General features: G+C 29.5%; 2 protein-coding genes across 4 annotated transcripts in view; both read left to right on the forward strand.

The window, feature by feature from the left end:
* Positions 1 to 4,239, forward strand: part of LOC106688024 (venom acid phosphatase Acph-1) — a 14,998-nt gene extending 10,759 nt beyond the window's left edge. Inside the window, exons 5-7 of the mRNA XM_014432282.2 lie at positions 331 to 457; positions 1,036 to 1,223; positions 2,946 to 4,239. Coding sequence (XP_014287768.1) covers positions 331 to 457; positions 1,036 to 1,223; positions 2,946 to 3,119 — 489 coding nt within the window. The 3' untranslated portion in view covers positions 3,120 to 4,239. The remainder of the gene's footprint in view (positions 1 to 330; positions 458 to 1,035; positions 1,224 to 2,945) is intronic.
* A 1,041-nt stretch (positions 4,240 to 5,280) lies between these two features.
* Positions 5,281 to 18,940, forward strand: LOC106688026 (testicular acid phosphatase homolog). 3 transcript variants are annotated; one of them, XM_014432286.3, is made up of 8 exons: positions 5,281 to 5,387; positions 9,248 to 9,355; positions 9,843 to 10,076; positions 11,240 to 11,437; positions 13,497 to 13,623; positions 15,561 to 15,748; positions 18,087 to 18,240; positions 18,565 to 18,940. In XM_014432286.3, exons 1-8 carry the CDS (start codon positions 5,361 to 5,363, stop codon positions 18,657 to 18,659), a joined length of 1,131 nt encoding a protein of 376 aa, XP_014287772.1. In that variant the 5' UTR covers positions 5,281 to 5,360; the 3' UTR covers positions 18,660 to 18,940. The 3 variants fall into 3 exon arrangements, with proteins under 3 accessions (XP_014287772.1, XP_014287770.1, XP_014287771.1); XM_014432284.3 differs by lacking the exon at positions 5,281 to 5,387 and adding an exon at positions 8,038 to 8,244 and having other exon boundaries at positions 18,565 to 18,935; XM_014432285.3 differs by lacking the exon at positions 5,281 to 5,387 and adding an exon at positions 8,039 to 8,244 and having other exon boundaries at positions 18,568 to 18,933.
* The last annotated feature ends 1,896 nt before the right edge of the window (positions 18,941 to 20,836 follow it).

The following is a 20,836-nucleotide window of genomic DNA, read 5'->3' on the forward strand; positions in this document are numbered from 1 at the left end:
TATATATATATATATATATATATATTGACGCATATTTCTGGAGACATTCTGTCCCAAACATTTGTTTTGTCAGACACAAATTAGAAAAATTGGCAGGTAGTATATCAAATTTCGAGGACCATGCAGGGACCAAGGACGATAATTGTGACTAGTGCCAAATAAATAGAAAATGGAACTGTGGTCTTGGAGAAAAGTTGTGGACTGTGTATGGATGAATATTTTTTTCTATTCAATTTTTGTGTTATATTTAATAGACATTAATATGTTTTATATCTTCTAGATAATAATATACTATCTTCTGTTATGTTAATAGTACCTTAAACATTTTAGGATAAAGAAAATCTTCCTCTCCCACAATGGACCAAAACTTTATATCCTGATAAGATGCCAGCAGCTGTTCTAAAGTTTGTTAAATTTTATTTGTCGGGGAGTACAACAAGGAAGATGATGCTTATGGGTAAGTTATGAACGTAGTGGCATTTTCTCTATAAATTTTTAGTGCAACAACTAACATTCGAGCTGGTAGTGTATTGATTAATAAACTTCTTTTTTAGATTATTCTAAAAAATAATTATTAAAATTATAATACATCATTTTCAGAAATTTGAAGGAGATGGTCAAGGCTACAGTCAAGAATAAAAAAAATATTTTGCCTTTATTTATTGATTTCCGAATCACAATGTAGATCTGTTGTGATGGGTGGAGAAATACAGCAGTGATCGTTGTACACCGGCCTGTTCAAAACCTAAATTGTGGGTTTAAACATCGGCAATCTATAAATAGTTGAAAACTATTTTTGTTCTTCTTTACCGCAGCCCTAACCATCTTCTTGAAATTCACATACAATCAACCATCTACATATAAAATTTTCAGAAATATTATTAACTCAATTAATATTTTACATTAAATGCCATGTATAATATTTAATTTTCATACTATCTTCTGATCCTTGGGCATATTGATTTTTAAGATTCTGCAAACTATAAGAGAATGGCTGAAATATCAATAGTATAAAACTGTTTTGTGTGTTTTAAGGTCCATATGGAAAGGGTCTTGCTAGTTACTTTACAAAGTCAGAAAGAAAAATGGAGTTACATGCATGGCATGATATGAACATGATTAGCCTTATGACAACACTAGGTGTAGAAATCGAGAAATACCCAGACCCTACAGCTACTGTCGCCATCGAACTCCATAAAAAGAATGAAGAATATTATTTTGAAGTAAATTATTCATTTTATTTTCATAAAATTGATGTGTGTATATATATATATATATACATAAATTACTCATTTTGTTATGTATAACCAGTAATAATTATTTAAATAGCATTGAATATATGAGTCTGTGAAGGCGTTATGTTACGAACATACGAATCTGAAAAAAAAACAATATAATTTTAGACTGGTAAACTCAATTTTTAAATTCTCAAAACTAGCGCAACTTTATTTTTTGAAAAATTTAACAAGGTGCTTACTATAAAATGAGTATATATGATGAGTATATAAAATATTCCTTTAAACAAATATCCCTATTTTTCCTAAAATATCATAAACCAACTTCGTTCCTTTTATATCTTCTATTGGTTTCCTGTAAGATCTTATTTTTATACAAAGAACTTGCTAAAACAATCTATCATGAAGGAGGAAGGCGAAATCTAAAATTTCCCAACAATTTTGACCAGATTCTTCAACTGGGAAGTTGGGGAGTCGTTTTCTCAAATTTTAAATTTAAATACCAAATTGCGAGGTTAGAAATTAATTAAATCCACTTAAATTTTATTTATTAGTCTTTGTCATTGAAATATTATGTTTAAGATTACCACATTTATTTCTGTAATTATATATACAGGATGCATGACCCACAATTCTGTGTTATGTAATCTGAAATTCTCCAGTTGCTTAATCTTTCTTTGATTTAAATGCTATGAAGGAATACTTTATTTTCTAAAATATTAACATAATACATATACCCCTGAAATATTATCTATCGCGAAATGAAATAAATAAGTCATGTGATAACATTCTGATAATCTTGATAACCGTTTTTGAAAGTAGACTAATTTCATATGAATGCCTTATTTAGAAAAAAATTTCTACGCCCAGAGCAACAATAATGAAATTGCTTGGCTGTTAATGACCATACTTGGCTGAATTCCTTTTTCTTGACCTAATATAAGTTTACCTGAAAATTAATCATTATGGATTGAACAGTTTGGAAGTCTATGGCGGCCAAACATGCTCGCATTTATTCACACATATGTATATGGGAATATATCTGAAGATGCACAGATTTCACTAAAATCTCACTAATAAAAAATCATAATTTCAATCTGCAAAAATTCATACCTACCTGGTGGCATAGTACTTTCACTGCTTTGCCACACAGGGGTACTTTTAATTATTGTTTCAAAAAATGTTAAAATGAGGTAGTGAAGTCTTTTTATTTTAATTTTATATTTACTGACTTTAATAAATAATCAGGTGTATTTTTTAATGGTATCTTCATGTAATAATTGACAGTGAATTGAAAGAATCAGTCAATTGTAGATTGAAAACAAATTTTAAAGTTCCTTATCTAGGGTATCAGTCAGACATAGTAAGGGAGTTAAATATATATATATTTATTATATTATTATATAGAGTTTATTTTTATTTTACCCCCAATATATATATATGATTAAAGTTTTATTATATAGTATTATATTTAGTTAAAACTCATATATATATATTGGAGGTAAAATAAACTCTCTATATTAAAACAAAAGAAATGGAATAGTTCTTATTTTTCTTCAATGACTGGAACTCATATTAGAGGTTGAAAATGGACCAACATTTTCAGATAATGACCCATATAGATTACCTATTTGACTAAAATATTTACACAAAAAATAAAATAAAAATATTTTTATTTCTATTTAAATTTACTTTATTCTTTGATTGTAGGTGTATTATTACTCTAATCATAAAGAAAATATACCAAAACTGATGAAAATGCCTTGTGGGACCAACTGTTCTTCCAGTACAATAATAAAACAACTTCAAACTTATGCTCAGGCTAACATAGAAGAATTATGTGAAAAAGAGAAGGCTAAGTTAAATGCTACAAACTCTGTTTAGAATACAATATATAAAATGTTAGTCACTCTGTGATTCTAAGAGCTGGATTTGTGTCTTATTTTTATATGTGCCATTTTATAATCTTTTTTATTAAATGAAATAAACTCCTAGACTTAACAACTATAGTTATCATGTACAATGTGATTTCATTTGTAACTTTTATATCAAATCTTAAATAAATGTGTGTTTTTAATAATTTTAATGACTTCATCCATTTATTGGATTGTTATTGCTACAATTATTATTATCATGACCTTGTAGGATCCCAACTTCCATTATACTAATAATACATTCAATCTATTATTTGAATAATTGTTATTCATAGGGAATACTACTAAAACAAAGAACAGTTATAGATAATGGAAGATTATTGATTGACCGTGTGTATAGATGAATGGAATATGGTCCGGGTGCGGTAAAAAAAAACTCAAATAGTAGGAAATTATACTATTTTATTGAGCCAAAGTTTCGCCCCACGTTGCAGGGCTTCGTCAGGGCTAAAAAAGATACAAACACTATAGTTACAAAAAGGAAAAACATAAGTGTAAAATAACAGGGGTATAAAATGTAAAAACGTAAGATATAATAAGAAAAATTAAAGGTTATAAATAGTAAATGAAAAGGGTAATAGTAACAGATAGATAAAAGAAGAAATATTAAAGAAAGTACAAATAGAGAGATGAAAAAATAAAAAAATAAATACAAATCAAATGATGAGACAGAATGCATACCTGTTTTGGTTGATGGCAGTCAAAAACAAAGTGACCGTTGGTATTGGGAGGAGTGGGGACGGCAGTTATGCCACAATAACGAAAATAATTTGTAAAGTAAACATAGTAAAAAAAACTTTTAAATTAGGTGAACAATAAATGGTAATATACATAATAGGAGGAGAAGAAATATTTAAAAAAAAACAAAAACAGAAAAACAAAGGAAAAGTAAAGTATAAAATAATGGGATACAATGTGAGTAAGTAATTAAGAAACAAAATATACCAAATGAGCGGGGATACAGAAAAGTGCAGAATATAATAGAAAATTAATAATAAAGTAATTAATATAAGTACACTTAAGAAGATAACACATGAATATAAATTAAAATATAGATACATGAATATAAATGAAACAGGAAGGGTAATGAATATAAAAATTTTAAAAAGAAAATAAATAAATAAAATAAAATCTACAAAAACTACTACTAAAATCTACTATTTGAGTTTTTTTTTTTTTACCGCCCCCGGACCATATTCCATTCAGTTATAGATAATATTTGATCGCATATTTAAAAAAAAACTCTCTTCATAGAACATTGATCCTCCAACTTCAGCAATTGTTCTATAGGTATGTTCTTTGTATATTTTTTAAATAAGTATTTTCACTAAATCAGTTGGTTTCATTTTAATCATATGATACTTAGTGAGTCCCTATTTGAGCTGGGACTACTTAGATATTTGGAGCTGTATGGACTCATTGGCTCGTTAAACATTTCCATTTCAGCCTATTCTTTTTTCAACAATCAAACGCTGGTGTTTTTCCAATGACCTTATTCTCATTGCAATAGATTTTCCCATTAGATCATACCTGTCATCTTGGGATAAAGGCATTTGGAAATGATCTTCTCACTGATAGCAGGACGTCATTAATCAATTCATCAGTTTTCCTTTTTTTTTTACCAAATTAGGTTGTGTTACCAGGAGTACCGCATGTTCATCTGAATATGATTTGGAGTATTATCATTTTTCTTGGAGGGTTCTTCTTTGCTGGGTGTTTGTGGAGCAGTATCCTTGATTCTCTCCTGAAAGATCTATATTTTTAGACCCTAAAAGTCATCACCCTGGTTTTATTGTTCATATCAGGAGTACAATTTAAACTAAGAAAAAACAAATGATAAAAATAATATAAGCCTTTTTTTAAAAAAACTGTTAAACAAGTCGTGATACTGTATTATTTTAAAATTTGATTTATTTTATTTAGAACCAAACTTTTTTAAACAAGCATTGGTTTTGTGTTATTTTAAATGTTATTTTTATTTTACTTATAAAACTAGATCACCAAGCCTGCTGTAATCATAGCTATACATCCACTCTATGAAAAAATATTATTAATTTGCTTTTGTTTCAGTTTTCTGATTCCAGTGATAAATGGAAAGTTATTGCTAAAACATTTGAAGACCGAAATAATTTCTCACATTGTCTGAGTGCCATGGACAGTAAACATACAGAAATATTTCCCCCAAAGAATTATGGTTATTTTTATATCAACTACAAAGGTAGACACAGTATGGTACAATTTGCAATAGTGAATACTATCGGTTCCTTTTAGTGGAATTTGGTAATAATGGATGTGTTACTGATGGAGGCACTCTTCTGAATACTAAATACTGTTTTTCTATTCCAAGTCTTTAAAATAAAAAAAAACCTACCAACATCCTTCATCTCCTCACTCTACGTTCATCCATCCATTCATGAAATACCAGATCTGAACCGATCGACTTATATTACTCTCCCATACCGCCTCCTTCAGCAAATCCTTCATCATATCTGCAACATCCTTCTGGAATTCTCTTTTCACCAATCTTCATCTGTTCTTTTATTTAAACAACACTTATTCTTTTACCTACTATATTAATTTGAACAATGTATATAGCCAATATACTGTTCACCATGATAAATTGTAATTTTTAAAAAATTTATTTATTGATATTTAAAACTGTACATAAAATACATCAAGTAAATTTGAGGAAATCATAATGGTATGGTACAACCATGTAGAGAAACTACCCATTGGTAGCACTTTGGTCTATAATATAAGGTCTCAAGGCCAACTTCTTTTCAGACGCCTCGGAGGATTGTCCAGAATAAAAGAGATTAGAAACTAATGGGTTTGAGTGGTTAAGGAGTTTGTAATGGAAGGATTGATATCTGGTTCGGGCCAGATCGTTTACAAATGGAACATTAAGGCCTTTGTGGATGATTTTATTTTTGACAAAGTAGGGAGCATTTAGGATTTTGGATTGTAAGGATTGGATACGAGAGGAATTCGAAGGTTTAGTGGAGCCCTAAAGCTCAACGCCATATGTCCATCCAGATAGGCCTTATAATTGTCATGTAAATCAGTCTTTTGTAATTAATTGGAAGTTTGTACCGTTTGTCTAATAAATGTCGAAAGTAATAGTCGAAATCGACGTGCAGTTTCCTGTCTTTTCAGTCTTGTGTGAGGATTCCAGGTTAGTCATTTGTCCAGATATAGTCCAAGGTAGCGGATCTGTTCAACAGGGGTAAGGGAAACATTATTGAAGTATACTGTAGGGCAATCAGTAGGTTTATGACAAATTGAATTTAAACATATATACTTAACTTTTGTAAATATTTTCCAAACAATTAATCATAAAGTTTGATAGTACTATATTACTAATAAATTCAACCTTTTATTATATAAAATTAGATTATTATTCATTGGGTTATCGGATCAATTTATTATAATTATTATAGTTCTAAAATTGTGGGCTCATGTGCATACCATTCTTTTTTTTATCATTTAGCTTTTTAGTTATTGAAAAAATTATTAATTTAAGTTATAGTAAATCAATACCATAGCGTGTGATCTTTTAATGAATTGTATATTCTAAAAAAAGAAACGCCTCCGAAAAATGTTTGTCTCTGAAAAAGTTCTCAAATCACGTACGTCCCAATAAGTAGTAGAGTTGGGCAAGGGCATGGAAACATTTCCATCTGGCAGAGCTGTCGTCAATGTGTAGAAAGTTGATACTTGTTGTACTACCAACTATCAAGCAAATTCTGATAGAACAACAGTAAATATAAGTTCACACTAGGCAGTGGCTGAGACAGCTGTCATAACTATTATTGTCACCGTGTAATCTGAGCTTGATAGGTATTTTTTTATAAGTATTTCAGGATAGAATTGGGTAATATATATTAGAATACTTTTTCGATTTTGAATAAAAAATACGCGAGTATTGAGTACAAACTGTAATCAAGTATCCATGAACTCAACAATTATGTACTGTAATCTATTAATTCGAACTCAAAAATTATGAGTAGACTTGAAATTAATTACTTCTTGTACTTGAATGCCATGTAATTGGAAATTTTGAGTAATTTCATTTTCAAATAAAAATAATTTAAAGCTTTTGAGTTTTTTTTCTTACCTTCTTTATTGTAAATATATATATATCAATATTAATGTATACTTAAGTATATAAACATGTAAGTTTTTGAGTAAAAAGTTTAATTGATTTTATTTCCCTTCTTACTCATTACACATTTTATGTTCAAAAGAGTATGAAGAGAAATAAAGAAGTCATTTTCTAAGAAAATTAATTTTTTTTTATTAAGGGTAATTTTTCTTTAATAATGAAAAAACACCTAAATCAAAAATAATAAATGTTGAATTCAAAATACATAGTAGGGTGTACTCAGGGTACATAATTTTTTCGAGTACTGATCACAAATACTCGTATTTAAAACTGTTTTGAGTATAAATTCCCTGTTATAATACTTTATCAAGTTTTTCTTGAGTACTGATTATTTCACGTGTACTCACCTTAGATTGTTTTGAGTATAAGTCGTACATTGCAACTCAGTACTCAAGTACAGTATGTTCAACTTCGTTTTCAGGGTTACCACTCGTCCCGTATTTCCCGGTATATACACTCGTGATTTGGTGATTCTTAATAGTTTTAGTATGATTTTTTTTTCTTTTACAATAATGTATTAATTGGGTGAGAAAATTGCCAGGTTTAAGGTAACACTTCTTTCTATGGATTTGTCTATTAATAATGTTTTTTTTTTATACAAAAATAGAAATTACTAAATTTACCTCCAATCCCAACTATGATACTTTTTGTCCCGTATTTCGTTTACAGAAGTCGGCAACCCTGATGATTTCTGTGGTTGTGCCTGTCACCGAAAATACTGATTTTTGGCATCGCAGCGCGTTGAGTGTCGGCTCTTCATTTCTCACGGATTAGTTAGCGGGCCGTCATGGTTGTGTTAGGTGGGAGGGTGTTACTTCTTTTATTACATATTTTTTTCTTTGTAAACTGTCAATCAAATGATGGAAACACATCTCTCCTTGCAAAACCTACGTTAGTCAGATTGTTTGTGGTAAGTTTCTGAATTTGAAATTGTATTTATATATTTTTTTATGTTAAATGTTTTGACGATTTTCAAAATTATGAGTTTGTTTGGATTGAATTGAACGATGCAAAGCAATTCTGAAAAAAATTAACTTTGCTTCTGGCATATTAGTGATAATTTCTATATTAAATAAACCACATTTTAGTCAAATAAGAATGGAGTTTTGATTAATGTAATCCCTGATTTTGTCTTATCTATTTTATAATTTTAAAATATATAAATAATTTCAGTTTTTAAACTAATTTTTATTTTATCCAAACATAAATATGACCTTGATTCAACTGTGATAGCATGGCTATACTATCAACATAGATATAACTGTGATAACATAGATATACTCTTGATATAACTGTGAACTGTAATGATGTAGCAAGAACTACGAAAAAGACCTAAGGGCGAAATTTTGAATGGGGTCTCTTCCTTTTATTAGAAGGAGAGGTTGCGTGAAACAACAATTTTTGTATTTTTCAAATTTTATAAATTTACTTCTTTCCAAATAAGTGGTATACAAAAACCCATCAATGTATAAGATATAATAAAACACAATATGTAAGCCTTAAATATTAAAAATGTTTTATTATGAAGTGTAATTTGTTCATCACTTAAATTTTATCTTCATGATAAAAAAGTAATCACTTTCATATTTAATGAATACATTTATTTTTTTATGACTTCTCATTTGACTTAAAATTTCATGTCTCATTATTTACATTAATACGTTTGTATTGCTACAATTTTTTTTTTTTTAAATATTTATTTATTGCTATTTACAACTGTAGATTATAATACATTCAGTAAATCTGATCTAAGTTAAATTGGAGTGTAGAGAAACTACCCATTGGTAGCACTCTAATTACTACAAATTAAATCAAATATCTGCATCTATGGAGTGTGTCTTCCCAAAGCAGTATATAGTATTTAATAAACTGAAAAATATTGAGAATTACTTATTAGTACTTTGTCATTCCAGGTTTTAAGACATGGCTCAAGAGCCCCAAATTTTGAAAAAATATTCCATGCCATCAACAAGGATGTTGATGTTGAACTTTGGCCTGCTGGTGCTGGTGAACTAACTCAGGTGTAGTATTTAACATCTATTCATTCAATTATATAATTACATTTACATTCAAATTATTAAATTTTTCACCTTAGAGACACAACAAATTTTTAATATTTCAAAGTATTTATAATAAAAAATTTGGATTAAATAAATATATTTATTAAATTTTAGACTCTATTATAATGATTTCAAAACACTTTATATTTTTCCTGGTTATGGTACAGATATATGAAACTTCTAATTGCCCTTCTTTTTTAATGGACAACTTTTGTTTTTTTAACTTTTAGATTCTGCAGATCTTGAACCATAAAATCTTAAATTTTGAAGGGGATTGATTTTTTTATTTTTATTTGATCTCAAAGGTTTGTTATTCAAAATATTAAACAATAAAGAATAAAAAAACATTTTCCTAGCAGTGACAAAATGTTTATTATTAAAAATGGAATAAGAAAAAAACTATTCCAAACTTTATCATAAAATGTTTATTTCAAGTTTCTGTTTTTAGAACGGTAAGCGAGAAGCCTATGAGATGGGTCGGAAGTTAAGAACTCGCTACTCAGCATTTCTGGGTGATTATTACAACGCCAAAGATTTCAGAGTATTTTCAACATTGATTGAAAGGACTATGATGACAGCTCAGCTGGCAGCATCAGCAATGTTTCCTCCAAAGGGTTATCAAAAATGGAGCAATGAGTTGGCATGGCAACCTGTGCCCGTGTACCCTGAATATGTTATCAGTGTAAATATCACTTTTTTAAATATTTTCATTCAAAATGCACAATCTTCACTGTTTAATTAGTTATTCTGTAAATATTTCATTACTATACTGTGCTTTTATTTTATGATAATTATACTTTTTTTTTTGACATAATTATTAAAAACAATTATAATTTTTTTTTTATCAATGTTCAAATGACAACAGACTAAGTGAGAAAACTGGTTAGATGTACACAGATTTGTAGGAGTAAAGTCACAAAGCAACTATTATTAGCCAACTCCTATTATTTGTGATGAATATTTGAGAAAGAATTGGAATTATGTGCAATAACCATACATTTAGATGTTGGCTCGATAGAATCGGTTGAAGTTATTTATAGGATATGAAATTGGTCAAGTGTAGTAATTAAAATATTAACAATTACTGTAAAAGAAAGAAATATTGAAGTAATTAATTGTTGATCGTGAGGATGATATAGATTTATTTGCACAGAGATAATTCCAATATTATTTAAATTTATATTAGTATTTAAGATGGTCAGTAAGTACACATAAACTATTCCTCCACTCCTGGCACGTGCTTCCACTTTCCTTTTTTAACATCAGGTAATATTTTCTCGGATTTTACCTATACCATCAGTTCCTACATCCACAACCTCCCCTAATTCAAATTCACTATTCTGACCTTTATAATTCCCCTCACTGAACCAAAACATTTGAACATTTCTTTTTAGCTCGCTCCATTTTCCTCTGGAATTCCCTCCCTTCTAATATCCAACATGTTTCTTACCTACCCTTATTTGAATCCCTCCTTTTCCAATACCTTCTCACATCTCAAACCAACACTTCCCAACCATAACTGTAATTTAAGATTGGAATTAGGACAAGTGAATAATTTTTTTAACTATTCTATAGTTATTTAGCATTAAAGTTTTATAGACAATATTTTATTCTGAATTTTACCTTTTTAAAACGACAGAAATTCCAAATCTTCATCTATTTTGGTATTGAGTCACCATCTAATATTCATTTATATAGACTTATAAAAGTAAGACCATATATTTAAATGGTACATATTGCCTTTTAACTTTCATATTGCCATATATTTCTTTGCATAGAAACCATATATTAGATCTTTGGAGTGAATTTTTGAGCACTGATAGTAAATATATTGGCTGGTTTCAGAATGCAGATGATGTGAATTGCAAATGGTTGCTGAAAGACTCTAGCATGGAAATGAAAAATAAAAATATGTCTGCATCTGAGTTTGGTTTAGAAGAAGATGACTTGAGGTTGCTTCAAGATCAGTTAGGATCATATGATAAAAATTCAATTTTGTTTATGTTCAAGCTGTGGAATGTATGGGATAATAATTTTTTCAAGGTAAGAATATTTAAAAAATAGAATCCAATGATTTGTTTTTTAAGTGAATGAATCTGATGACTTTTATGCTGGAAAAACTATAAAATTGATAAGAAAAAAGTTAAAAGTATGCTTTAAAAATGTTAAAATGATATAATAACTGATATATCATTAGTTACTGTTTTTTATATAGTGTAAATAAATTACAAAAAAAAAAGAAAAAAAGATCTGTAATAAATTAATTAAAAACAGAGTAAAACTGAGGCCTTTTTGGAACATTTAAATTAAATGAACAATATATATATTTATAAAATATAGTTTTCTTATTCCAAATGAAATAATGCAAAAAATAAGACATGTTTTTAAATGTAAATCATTAATTTAATTTAAGATGAATATAAAACAAAAATATAAAAAATGAGAAACAAACACAATTAATTTCAAGAAACTGTAAATTTGTTTACCTTATAAGTAGGGTAAACTAATGGTAATTATACTGTATAACTTACTTAGCAAAGCTGTACTTACAAATCATAAAATTAAATATAAAATTTTAATGTTTCTTCCCATTAGGTCCCCCCCCCATCCCATCCAATCTCCTGACACTGGATCAAAAGATTAAGGTTATTAATAGATATACCTTTCCCTCTCTGTTGGAATCTATTGACATAATACTTTGGGATGTGTATATGGGCATATGGGCCTCTGCCGTATATTTGGCATATGGGCCAATGGATTCATGTATGACTTGTGGTCAGGCGAACGTAGATGTTGGACTCTTCTGCCATAAATGAGGCTGAGAGTCAGAAATCCCAGCTCATCTAATGGGACATGACTAATGTCTGAACAAGATGCTCCTTGTTACCTCCTCCTCTCCCCCGGCACAATAATATAAAGAAGAAAATGGCCGAACTGCCGGAGAAGAAAAATTATAAATGTTTCTAGGAAGTGTATTATGTAGATACAGAGGGCTCTGCAAAGTTTGCAGACATTCTAGCGTTTAGTGCAACTGAAAAGGAAGCATTAATAATGGATTCCACAATAAGATTTGAAACTAATGATCAGGGACAGAGTATCAAAAGACAGGCAGAGAAAGAGGACATATATAAAAAATGTATTCCGTACCTACAGGAAAAATATACAGCGGTATTTGGCAAAAGACAATTTCTGTGAATGGGCTTTGGATCAGAAGTAGAGGAACTATTCCTCTAGCAACAAGTAATTTTTTGAAGAGAATGGGTGTTGAAAGGAACCAGTTTGAAAGAAGAAACCATTATTCTGGACTCACTGAGAATTCTACATCACAATTTATATTAGACCTTAGCTAGTTAGTGTCAACTTCAAGAGTCCAAGAGGGAAAAAAAAATGTATCCAACTACTTTCAAATAATTGTCTTTCATCCCTTTTAATATTGTCTATCGTACTGATCAGTATGCTGTGTTTTAGCAACTCAACACAGTGGAGTGATAGCTCTCAATTTTTTCCTCCTCTTAGTAATATTATATTTATTTCACTTCTCATCGTGCTTTTTGATTCCTAACTTTAAACACAACTCTTTCGAGTTAAAAATGTTTGTACAATATTTATTTATCCATGTAACTACTTAATTTTATTATTTACCAGTTACTGAACATACAAATTTTATGTATACATTTAAAACAACAACAAAATTTATAAATTTTCTTTCTTAGTGCTCAATTTGAAGCATACGCACAAAAAGTTGTACAACAATTCACAATAATTAGGAATGCAATGACTTAGTTAACTTGATATGATGTTAACTATTTAAGAAAATGTGGTGAATGACCGAAATACCAAAAGGTTTGACAGTTGAAAATGGTTAATGGTAGATATAAACTGAATGCATAGCCTATCTGGTGGTTAGAAAAGGTAGTTACAGTACAATAATCACTAACTGATTACTTTAAATTCAAAACATTCTTTTTACTGGCTAATTATTTATAATTTCAAAAATAAAATTTTCGTATTCATTTAAGAAGTTCGAGGCATAAATGAATTTTTTTTTGCTTAAATTAAATGTTATCTTCTTAAAGGATTAATAGTACAATAAACATTTTAGGCAAAAGAAAATATTTCCCTCCCGCCATGGACCAAAACTTTATATCCAGATAAGATGACTGCTGCAGTTCTAAAATTTGGTAAATTCTTTTTGTCCGGAAGTCCAACACGAAAGATGGTACTTGTGGGTATGTTATAAGCTTAATATTATTTAGTTTTTCAAGTTTTTGATTTAATAATTGATATTCAAACTTATGAATCAATTAATAAACTTTGTTTTAAGATTATTTAAAAAAATAATTATTTGTATCTCAGTCGATTTGTCAGCTTTTTTCATTATATGACAGTTATAACCAGCAAGTTTTATACCATCTGCTACTCCTTATACTACTTAATTTTTAAAATTATGAACACTATAACAGGAGGGCCTGGAATGTTAGTATAAAGCCTTAGTCAGAGATAAATGTGATGACCTGTGTTGCCAAACCTACAAGGAACACTACCTGTTTGCACCCAAAACTTCATTATTATAAAATTAAAACTTTATGCTACTACGATTTAATACCTACCTGTTGTTTCTTTATTACCTACTATTATAGGTAAGGAGCATTTCACTCATCCAAAATCAGCATTTAACATCTCTCGGCTTCAGTTTAGATAGAACCCAATCCCCTTGATTTTTTAATCATTTTAAACGATATAACATTGCTTATAGAATCATTTCTAATGTAAATACAAGTTATTTTTCCATTTGGAATCAATCTTCCTCTGATATTACTTCCAATGTCCCGTGTCTTCATTCACTTTCAGCCTTCCACAGTGCTCTTTGTCTTCCATATCTAACTCATTGTTTTTAAACTTTTGAAACCACTTATGACAATTTTTCTCACTAAAAGAGACCTAACTATTTGCTCTTCTATGAGCAATTGATGCTCAGCTGCAGATTTATTCAAATTAGAGAAGTAAATCAAAAGTTACCATAAATGGTGCTTATCTGGCACAAAACTTGACATTTTTTCATGAAAAAATTATGTGATACTGATAGAGAGTACTCAATATTTTTTTCCTCGGTTGGCTCTAGACCTTGTAGATCTTTGGCCGCCCGAACCAGCCTTCTCCACGCCTGCCTATCTTGGGCTACTGCTTTCCAGTTTGCTGCATGCAGCTCTTGCGCATTTTTATTGATTCTGTCAATCCATCTGGTTTGTAGCCTCCCACATGGTCTCTTGCCTGCTACACGCATTCATTGTTGTGTAGAGGCATCCTGATGGATTGCTTCTAGCCAAATGTCCTGCCCATCTCAACCTCCTTGCCTTCATGTCATGAGATATGGACTGACCAGTCTCTGCAAACAGTTCACTGTTAGTTCTCCTCCTCCATGTGTTAAAGCTCTGATGCCAGATCGCTCCTGTAATTGTATGGAGAACTTTCCATTTAAATTCTCTAGATTCTGCTTTCTAGAGTACCAGTTAGAGCCCAGGTCCCACAGCCGTAAATCAGAGCTGGTTTTGTCATGGCATTGTATGATCTTAGTTTCAGATTTTTCAGGGATTTCAGTATTGTTGACAGAGAGAATGCTCTGTTCACCATGCTTGTTATTCGCTGGTCTATCTTAGTCCGTTGATCATTTATTGATGTTATTGTGGAGGCCAGGTAATTGAAACTATCTACGTTTGGAAACAATTTGCCGTCCACATAGACCATGTCATTAGGGTGGATTTTTCAGCTTACAATCACGTACTCCCAATATTAAAAACATTGAAGTACTATTTGAAGAAAAAGTATATTATGAGTGTGAAATAGCTTGAATCCGGCAGGTAGAGGGATGTTCAACTGGGGGCATATTTACTTAGTTACGCTAACATGAGGCCATTTTAAATTTTTTGCTGGGAACTTTGTAATTTCACTTTGTGATGTCTCTTCTTCACCACTTTAATATTTTGACTTAATCACTTAAACATGATTTAGAAGTAATCTTTTACAAAGCAATGGTTGACTTAACTTATTTTTTTAATAAGTCAAATTAACCATTTACTCCCCATATGGTTTTAACAATTGAACATGAATCTTCATGAATTTTTATTTTAATTAAAGAAATTTATACCTTTTTATTTTATGTTTTGAGGTCCATATGGAAAGGGTCTCACTAGTTACTTTACAAAGTCAGAAAGAAAAATGGAGTTACACGTATTGCATGATAAGAATCTGATTGGGCTTTTGACAACACTTGGTATAGAAATCGAGGAATTCCCAGGACCTACAGCTACTGTCGCTATTGAGCTCCATAAAAAGAATGAAGAATATTATTTTGAAGTAAATTATTTATTTTATTTGTACATAAAATCAATGCTTGTTATTTTATTTATAATTATTTAAGTACGGCATGTATTTTAGTTTTATCAGTAAGGTCTTATTATCAGATAATAGAAAACTATCCCTAAGAAACATGAGAAGAATACTTTAGAAATATACACATTGGGGTAAACAGATTAAACCCAAAAGGGGAATTTCTAATTAAGAATCTTGTACATCAATTTTCATCAGAATCTGATTTGTCCTTTTACAGTGCTCATAACCCACACCCCATTAAAAAAATTTAAATTTCTGACGAAACCCTCCAACCTATAGTAATATAGTTGATTTACTGCTAAGGAGCCATTTTTCAAGCATTTAAGAAGTATGAGTACTAAGTTTCATCATATTTGGCTAAGTGCTGATGAAATATAGTACATCAGAGAGTATTCTTAGGGAAAGTAACAAGCTAGTCTTTGCACCTAAATGTACAAGTCTAATTTACATAATGAAAAAATCAGTCAGTGAGGAAGGAAAATATTTTTCTGAATAAGTTATATCATTAACTTTAGACTTTAAAGATGGTAGAAAATTAGCTAAGAACAGTTTTTCGTCAACTCAATGATAAGGCAACATTTACAGCATGTTATGCTTCATTGTTTGAAAGAAGGTAATAGTGTAAAGAATACAGATTAGTAACGTGTAGGGGGATGGAGCTATAACTATTAGAATTATTGGCAATTGCTTTAAAATATTTAAAGAGGGAAATTTAAAGCTGGAAGATAAAGATCACAACAGCTGTCCAAAATGACAGGTATGAACCACAGGCCATGCTTGATGAAATTCACCGATATAGTGTGCAGGAGATAGTGAATGCCACTACAATAACTAAAACAACTGTGCACAATCACCTTATCAAGATGGGCTATGTTAATCACTGCGAAGTTTGGGTTCGGCACTAACCTACCGGGACCAGCCTTATGAATCACATATCTACGTGTGATTTGCTTCTTCAACGACATGAAAAGGATTCGTTTTTAAAGAGGCTTGTAACTGGAAATGAAACTTGGATTTTGTATGCAAATGTAAATAGGAAATGTAGGACTACACTCCAAAAAAATTCTTTTATTCACTTTGTGGGACTGGGACTACAAGGTGAAACAATAAATTCTACTGAATACAGTCATTAACTAGATCAATTGAAAGCTGTCATAGCTTGATTAGATTAATTAGAATTAATGAACTGACAAAGCATTTTTAATCATGACGTGAGACAATATATTGCATTAGTGGCAAGAGAAAAGCTCTTACAGTTTGAGTAGGATGTTTTACCATCTTCTGCATATTCTCCAGATCTGGGTACATCTGATTATTACTTCTTTTGGTCCTTAAAAAATTCTCTTCTCGATAAGACCTTTAAATCCATGAGCGAAATAAAAGTGCACCTCCAGGATTATTTCTTGAACAAAACACAATTTTGGAAAGAAGGCATAATGAGGCTGCCTGAGAGATGGAATAAGAGATATCTTAAACAGTAAATATTGTGTATTACAATATACAATATATTTAATAATGTGTAATACAATATATTTAATAGTCAAAATTGATGACTGCCAATCATAGTAAGGGGGAATAAAATGATAGCTTTTCTGAAGACACAAGAAATTCATTTTTGAGTTATTTTAAGTAAAAAAATTACATTATTTCCTTTAAGAAAATGGTTTAGTTTTTACCTTGGCTGTTCAAGGGATACAGTAAATGTTATTCAAAGTGAATATTAAATTACTAGCAGCTAAAGGTGTAGTGGCTTAAAATGTAAGAAATACAACTTCATCTCGAAGACTGAAGTCTAAACTAAAGACACTCTCCTATAAACTCAATATTTATTGTTTTGTCAAATGATTTTTTAGTTTAGAAGTCAGTTATTTTTATTTTATTTTATTATTAATTTAATTAATTTTATAAATATTATTTTGTTTTTTGTTTCTTTCATTCTTCAATTACTTAATTATTATTATTTTTTAGATATCTTATTTTGATTAATTATAATTAGTCAAAAGTATAACATTGCAAACTATTAGCAGTGTATATTTTGCACAAGACAACTCCCACCCTGCTATCACGTTATCAATAGAAATAAAATAAAATTGTTATAATAGCCAAGTAAGGCTAAAGGTTGACTTGATAATAAAAAAAATTAAAAACAAAAAAAAAGTTCAAATTAAATCAAATAAATTGATGAAATATATCAAAGATTTATGCTCATATTACTTTTTATTATTATTATTATCATTATATATACATATAAAATATAAATATCTTTATTATTATTTATATTTATTTGATTCTTTGATTATAGGTATATCATTATTCCAATCATAAACAAAGTACACCAACGCTAATGAAAATGCCTTGTGGTACCAACTGCTCTTATGATATAATGATAAAACAGTGGCAAACTTATGCTGAGGCCAATTTTGAAGAGATTTGTGCAAAAGATAATGCCAAGTCAGGTAAATTCTGGGCATAAAATATAAAACATATGCAAGTGTTGATCAGTCTGTGATTTTATTGTTTTATTCCTTATTTATCCAAGTTCCATTTCAATATTGTTTTTATTAAATGAAGTGAATTTCAAGACTCTACAACCATAGCTATTGTATAAAATGTGATTTTATCTGTGACTTTGATGTTGGATCTTAAATATATATATCTTTATTGAAATTTACAACTGTACATAATGATACATCCAGTAAATTTGATTTAAGTTTATAATGTGATACAGGCGTGTAGATAAAGTACCCATTGGTAGCACTCTAATGACGTTTTTGCATTAGCAGGTTTTGCGGCCATCTTCTTTTCAGGCACCTCAGAGGATTATCAGGAATCGAAGAGGAAGCAAGGTTCGAAACTAGCAGGTTTGGGTCGTTAGGGTGTTTATAATGGAAGAAATGATATCTTGTTCGGGCTGGATCGGTTACATAATCTTGAATATAGTTTGTTTTATTTTTTTAAATATTTTTTGTTATTTTAATTACCTCAGTCATTTATTGGATTTATAATCTTATAATTTCATTGCTACAGAAATCATCATCACCTTGTAGGGTCCCGACTTCCATCACATCAATAATACACTCATTCATTATTTGAATAATTATTATTCATTAAGGATAATTAATGATAAAACATTGGAAGATAATATTTTATTATTCATTAAAAAAGAAATAAAAACTAACTCTCTTCATAGAAATGAATAAACATAGTATATTTCCTAATAAGGATATTTTAACCCTAATTTCTTTTATTTAATTATTATTATATTAAAAAATATATTTAAAATATAATCAACGATAAAGTAATAAATAAATATGCATTTCATCACACATTTTTAAATATGTTTCATGATCACTATGAAACAGGCATATAATACAACAGAGAAAACAATAACAATTATAAACAAAACTTTATTTTAAATAAAAATATAATAAAAGTTAGTATCTGCTAATAATACTAGGCTTGCTCAAACAAGAGTTTTGAGGGCGAATGAAAAACACAAATATTTTAATAGAAATATATGTGTGTATACGTCCGCCATCTTTGTGATAGTCAAATACTGTGTTGGAACAAACCAATTAGTTTATAGGAAACATATGTATAAAATAAATTTTCCAAAATTTGTAAACATTTCATATAACGAATATTAATCAGTTTATAAAACTTTTAGAACTCAATTGTAATGATTAACACAACAAAGACATTTTATAGTATTGAAAATAAATATATAGGTGGAAACTGGCAAGGAAGAAGAAAATATATAATAATTAATAATAGAATAGTTAGCTATTAATCACAGCCTAGGTGATGAATTGATGATACCAAGAAGGAAATAAAGAATTTAATAATGTACTATATCTATGTAATATATTTCTGTTGTTTTTATATATTAGATTATAACCTGACACTATTAACCTAGGTTTTTATCTGAATTTAGACCCTGAAAAGGTTAGAGGTATGCTTATCCGTTTTTAGCGAGGGGAACCCGGCAGCTGTGACCTGATTAAACCAGTATTAATATAACAATAAATAGGGAAGGTTGTGACAGAACAGAAATATATTTCAGTATATGTAATAAGTAAATACTGATAATTCTGATTATATTTTTACAGTAGCCACTTCACTAAATTGGAACATAAGTTATGATTAACTAGAATTATCTTCAAAATTCTATAGCAGTTTTGTTATACCATTTTGGAATGAAATCAATTTTATCTATCATACAAAGGTAGATTTGAAGTTTCCGTTTGATAGGATACACACCAAGGATAAAATTTTGTTTTTAAATAAGACACTGTTTCCATATATATTTATGGTTATGGAGCATTAACTGTATCCTGCTGCAAAGCAATGAACTGTGAGAATAGCTCAATAAACAGCAGTCTTCTGAGTAATTCCCTTATTATACAGCATTTCTCTTCTCAAACTTTTTTTCAGCTGAATTTCATTGTTTTAGGTTTTGAATTACAATATGACTTCATTTTGTCTAAATTTGTGGAGAGAATTCCATGGTTAACAGTCTTTCCAAATTTCATTATTTCTTTCTGAAAATTTATATTCAAATAGTTTATCAGGGAAGGTTACTTTTAATAGCAATATTTTTTTCACAGTAAAGAATAAATATTTTGATCTGATAAAAATAAAATTTATAGTTATAGCTGCTATTCATTTACTACCCTACTAGGGTGAAGCCATAAGAAGGGGTAATGTGTTTAGGGTTATTCCATAACCTGATCATTTCATGGGCGATGCTTTGAGCAAAATACACAACCAATTTTGAAATTTGATGTCTCAAATTACTCGGTAATATCCCATGAGTGTTTTGAAACATTTGGAGCTTAAAACAGTTAAAATCACTGGATGAACATATGTACACAGAGATTTGTGGTATCAGCATTGAGCCTTTGGGTTCGCGAAGTATTATTATCATCAAGATGCTACTGAACTAAAATACAACTCAGCAGTGCTTAGTTATAGTTAGTTGGGCAACTATGAAACTAATAGCTAAAATTGGCATAGATATGATATTTATTTATGAATGGTCCATTCATGACT

Source organism: Halyomorpha halys, unplaced genomic scaffold (assembly GCF_000696795.3).
Source record: "Halyomorpha halys isolate HHAL.00 unplaced genomic scaffold, Hhal_1.1 Scaffold1041.1, whole genome shotgun sequence".
NCBI lineage: Eukaryota > Metazoa > Arthropoda > Insecta > Hemiptera > Pentatomidae > Halyomorpha > Halyomorpha halys.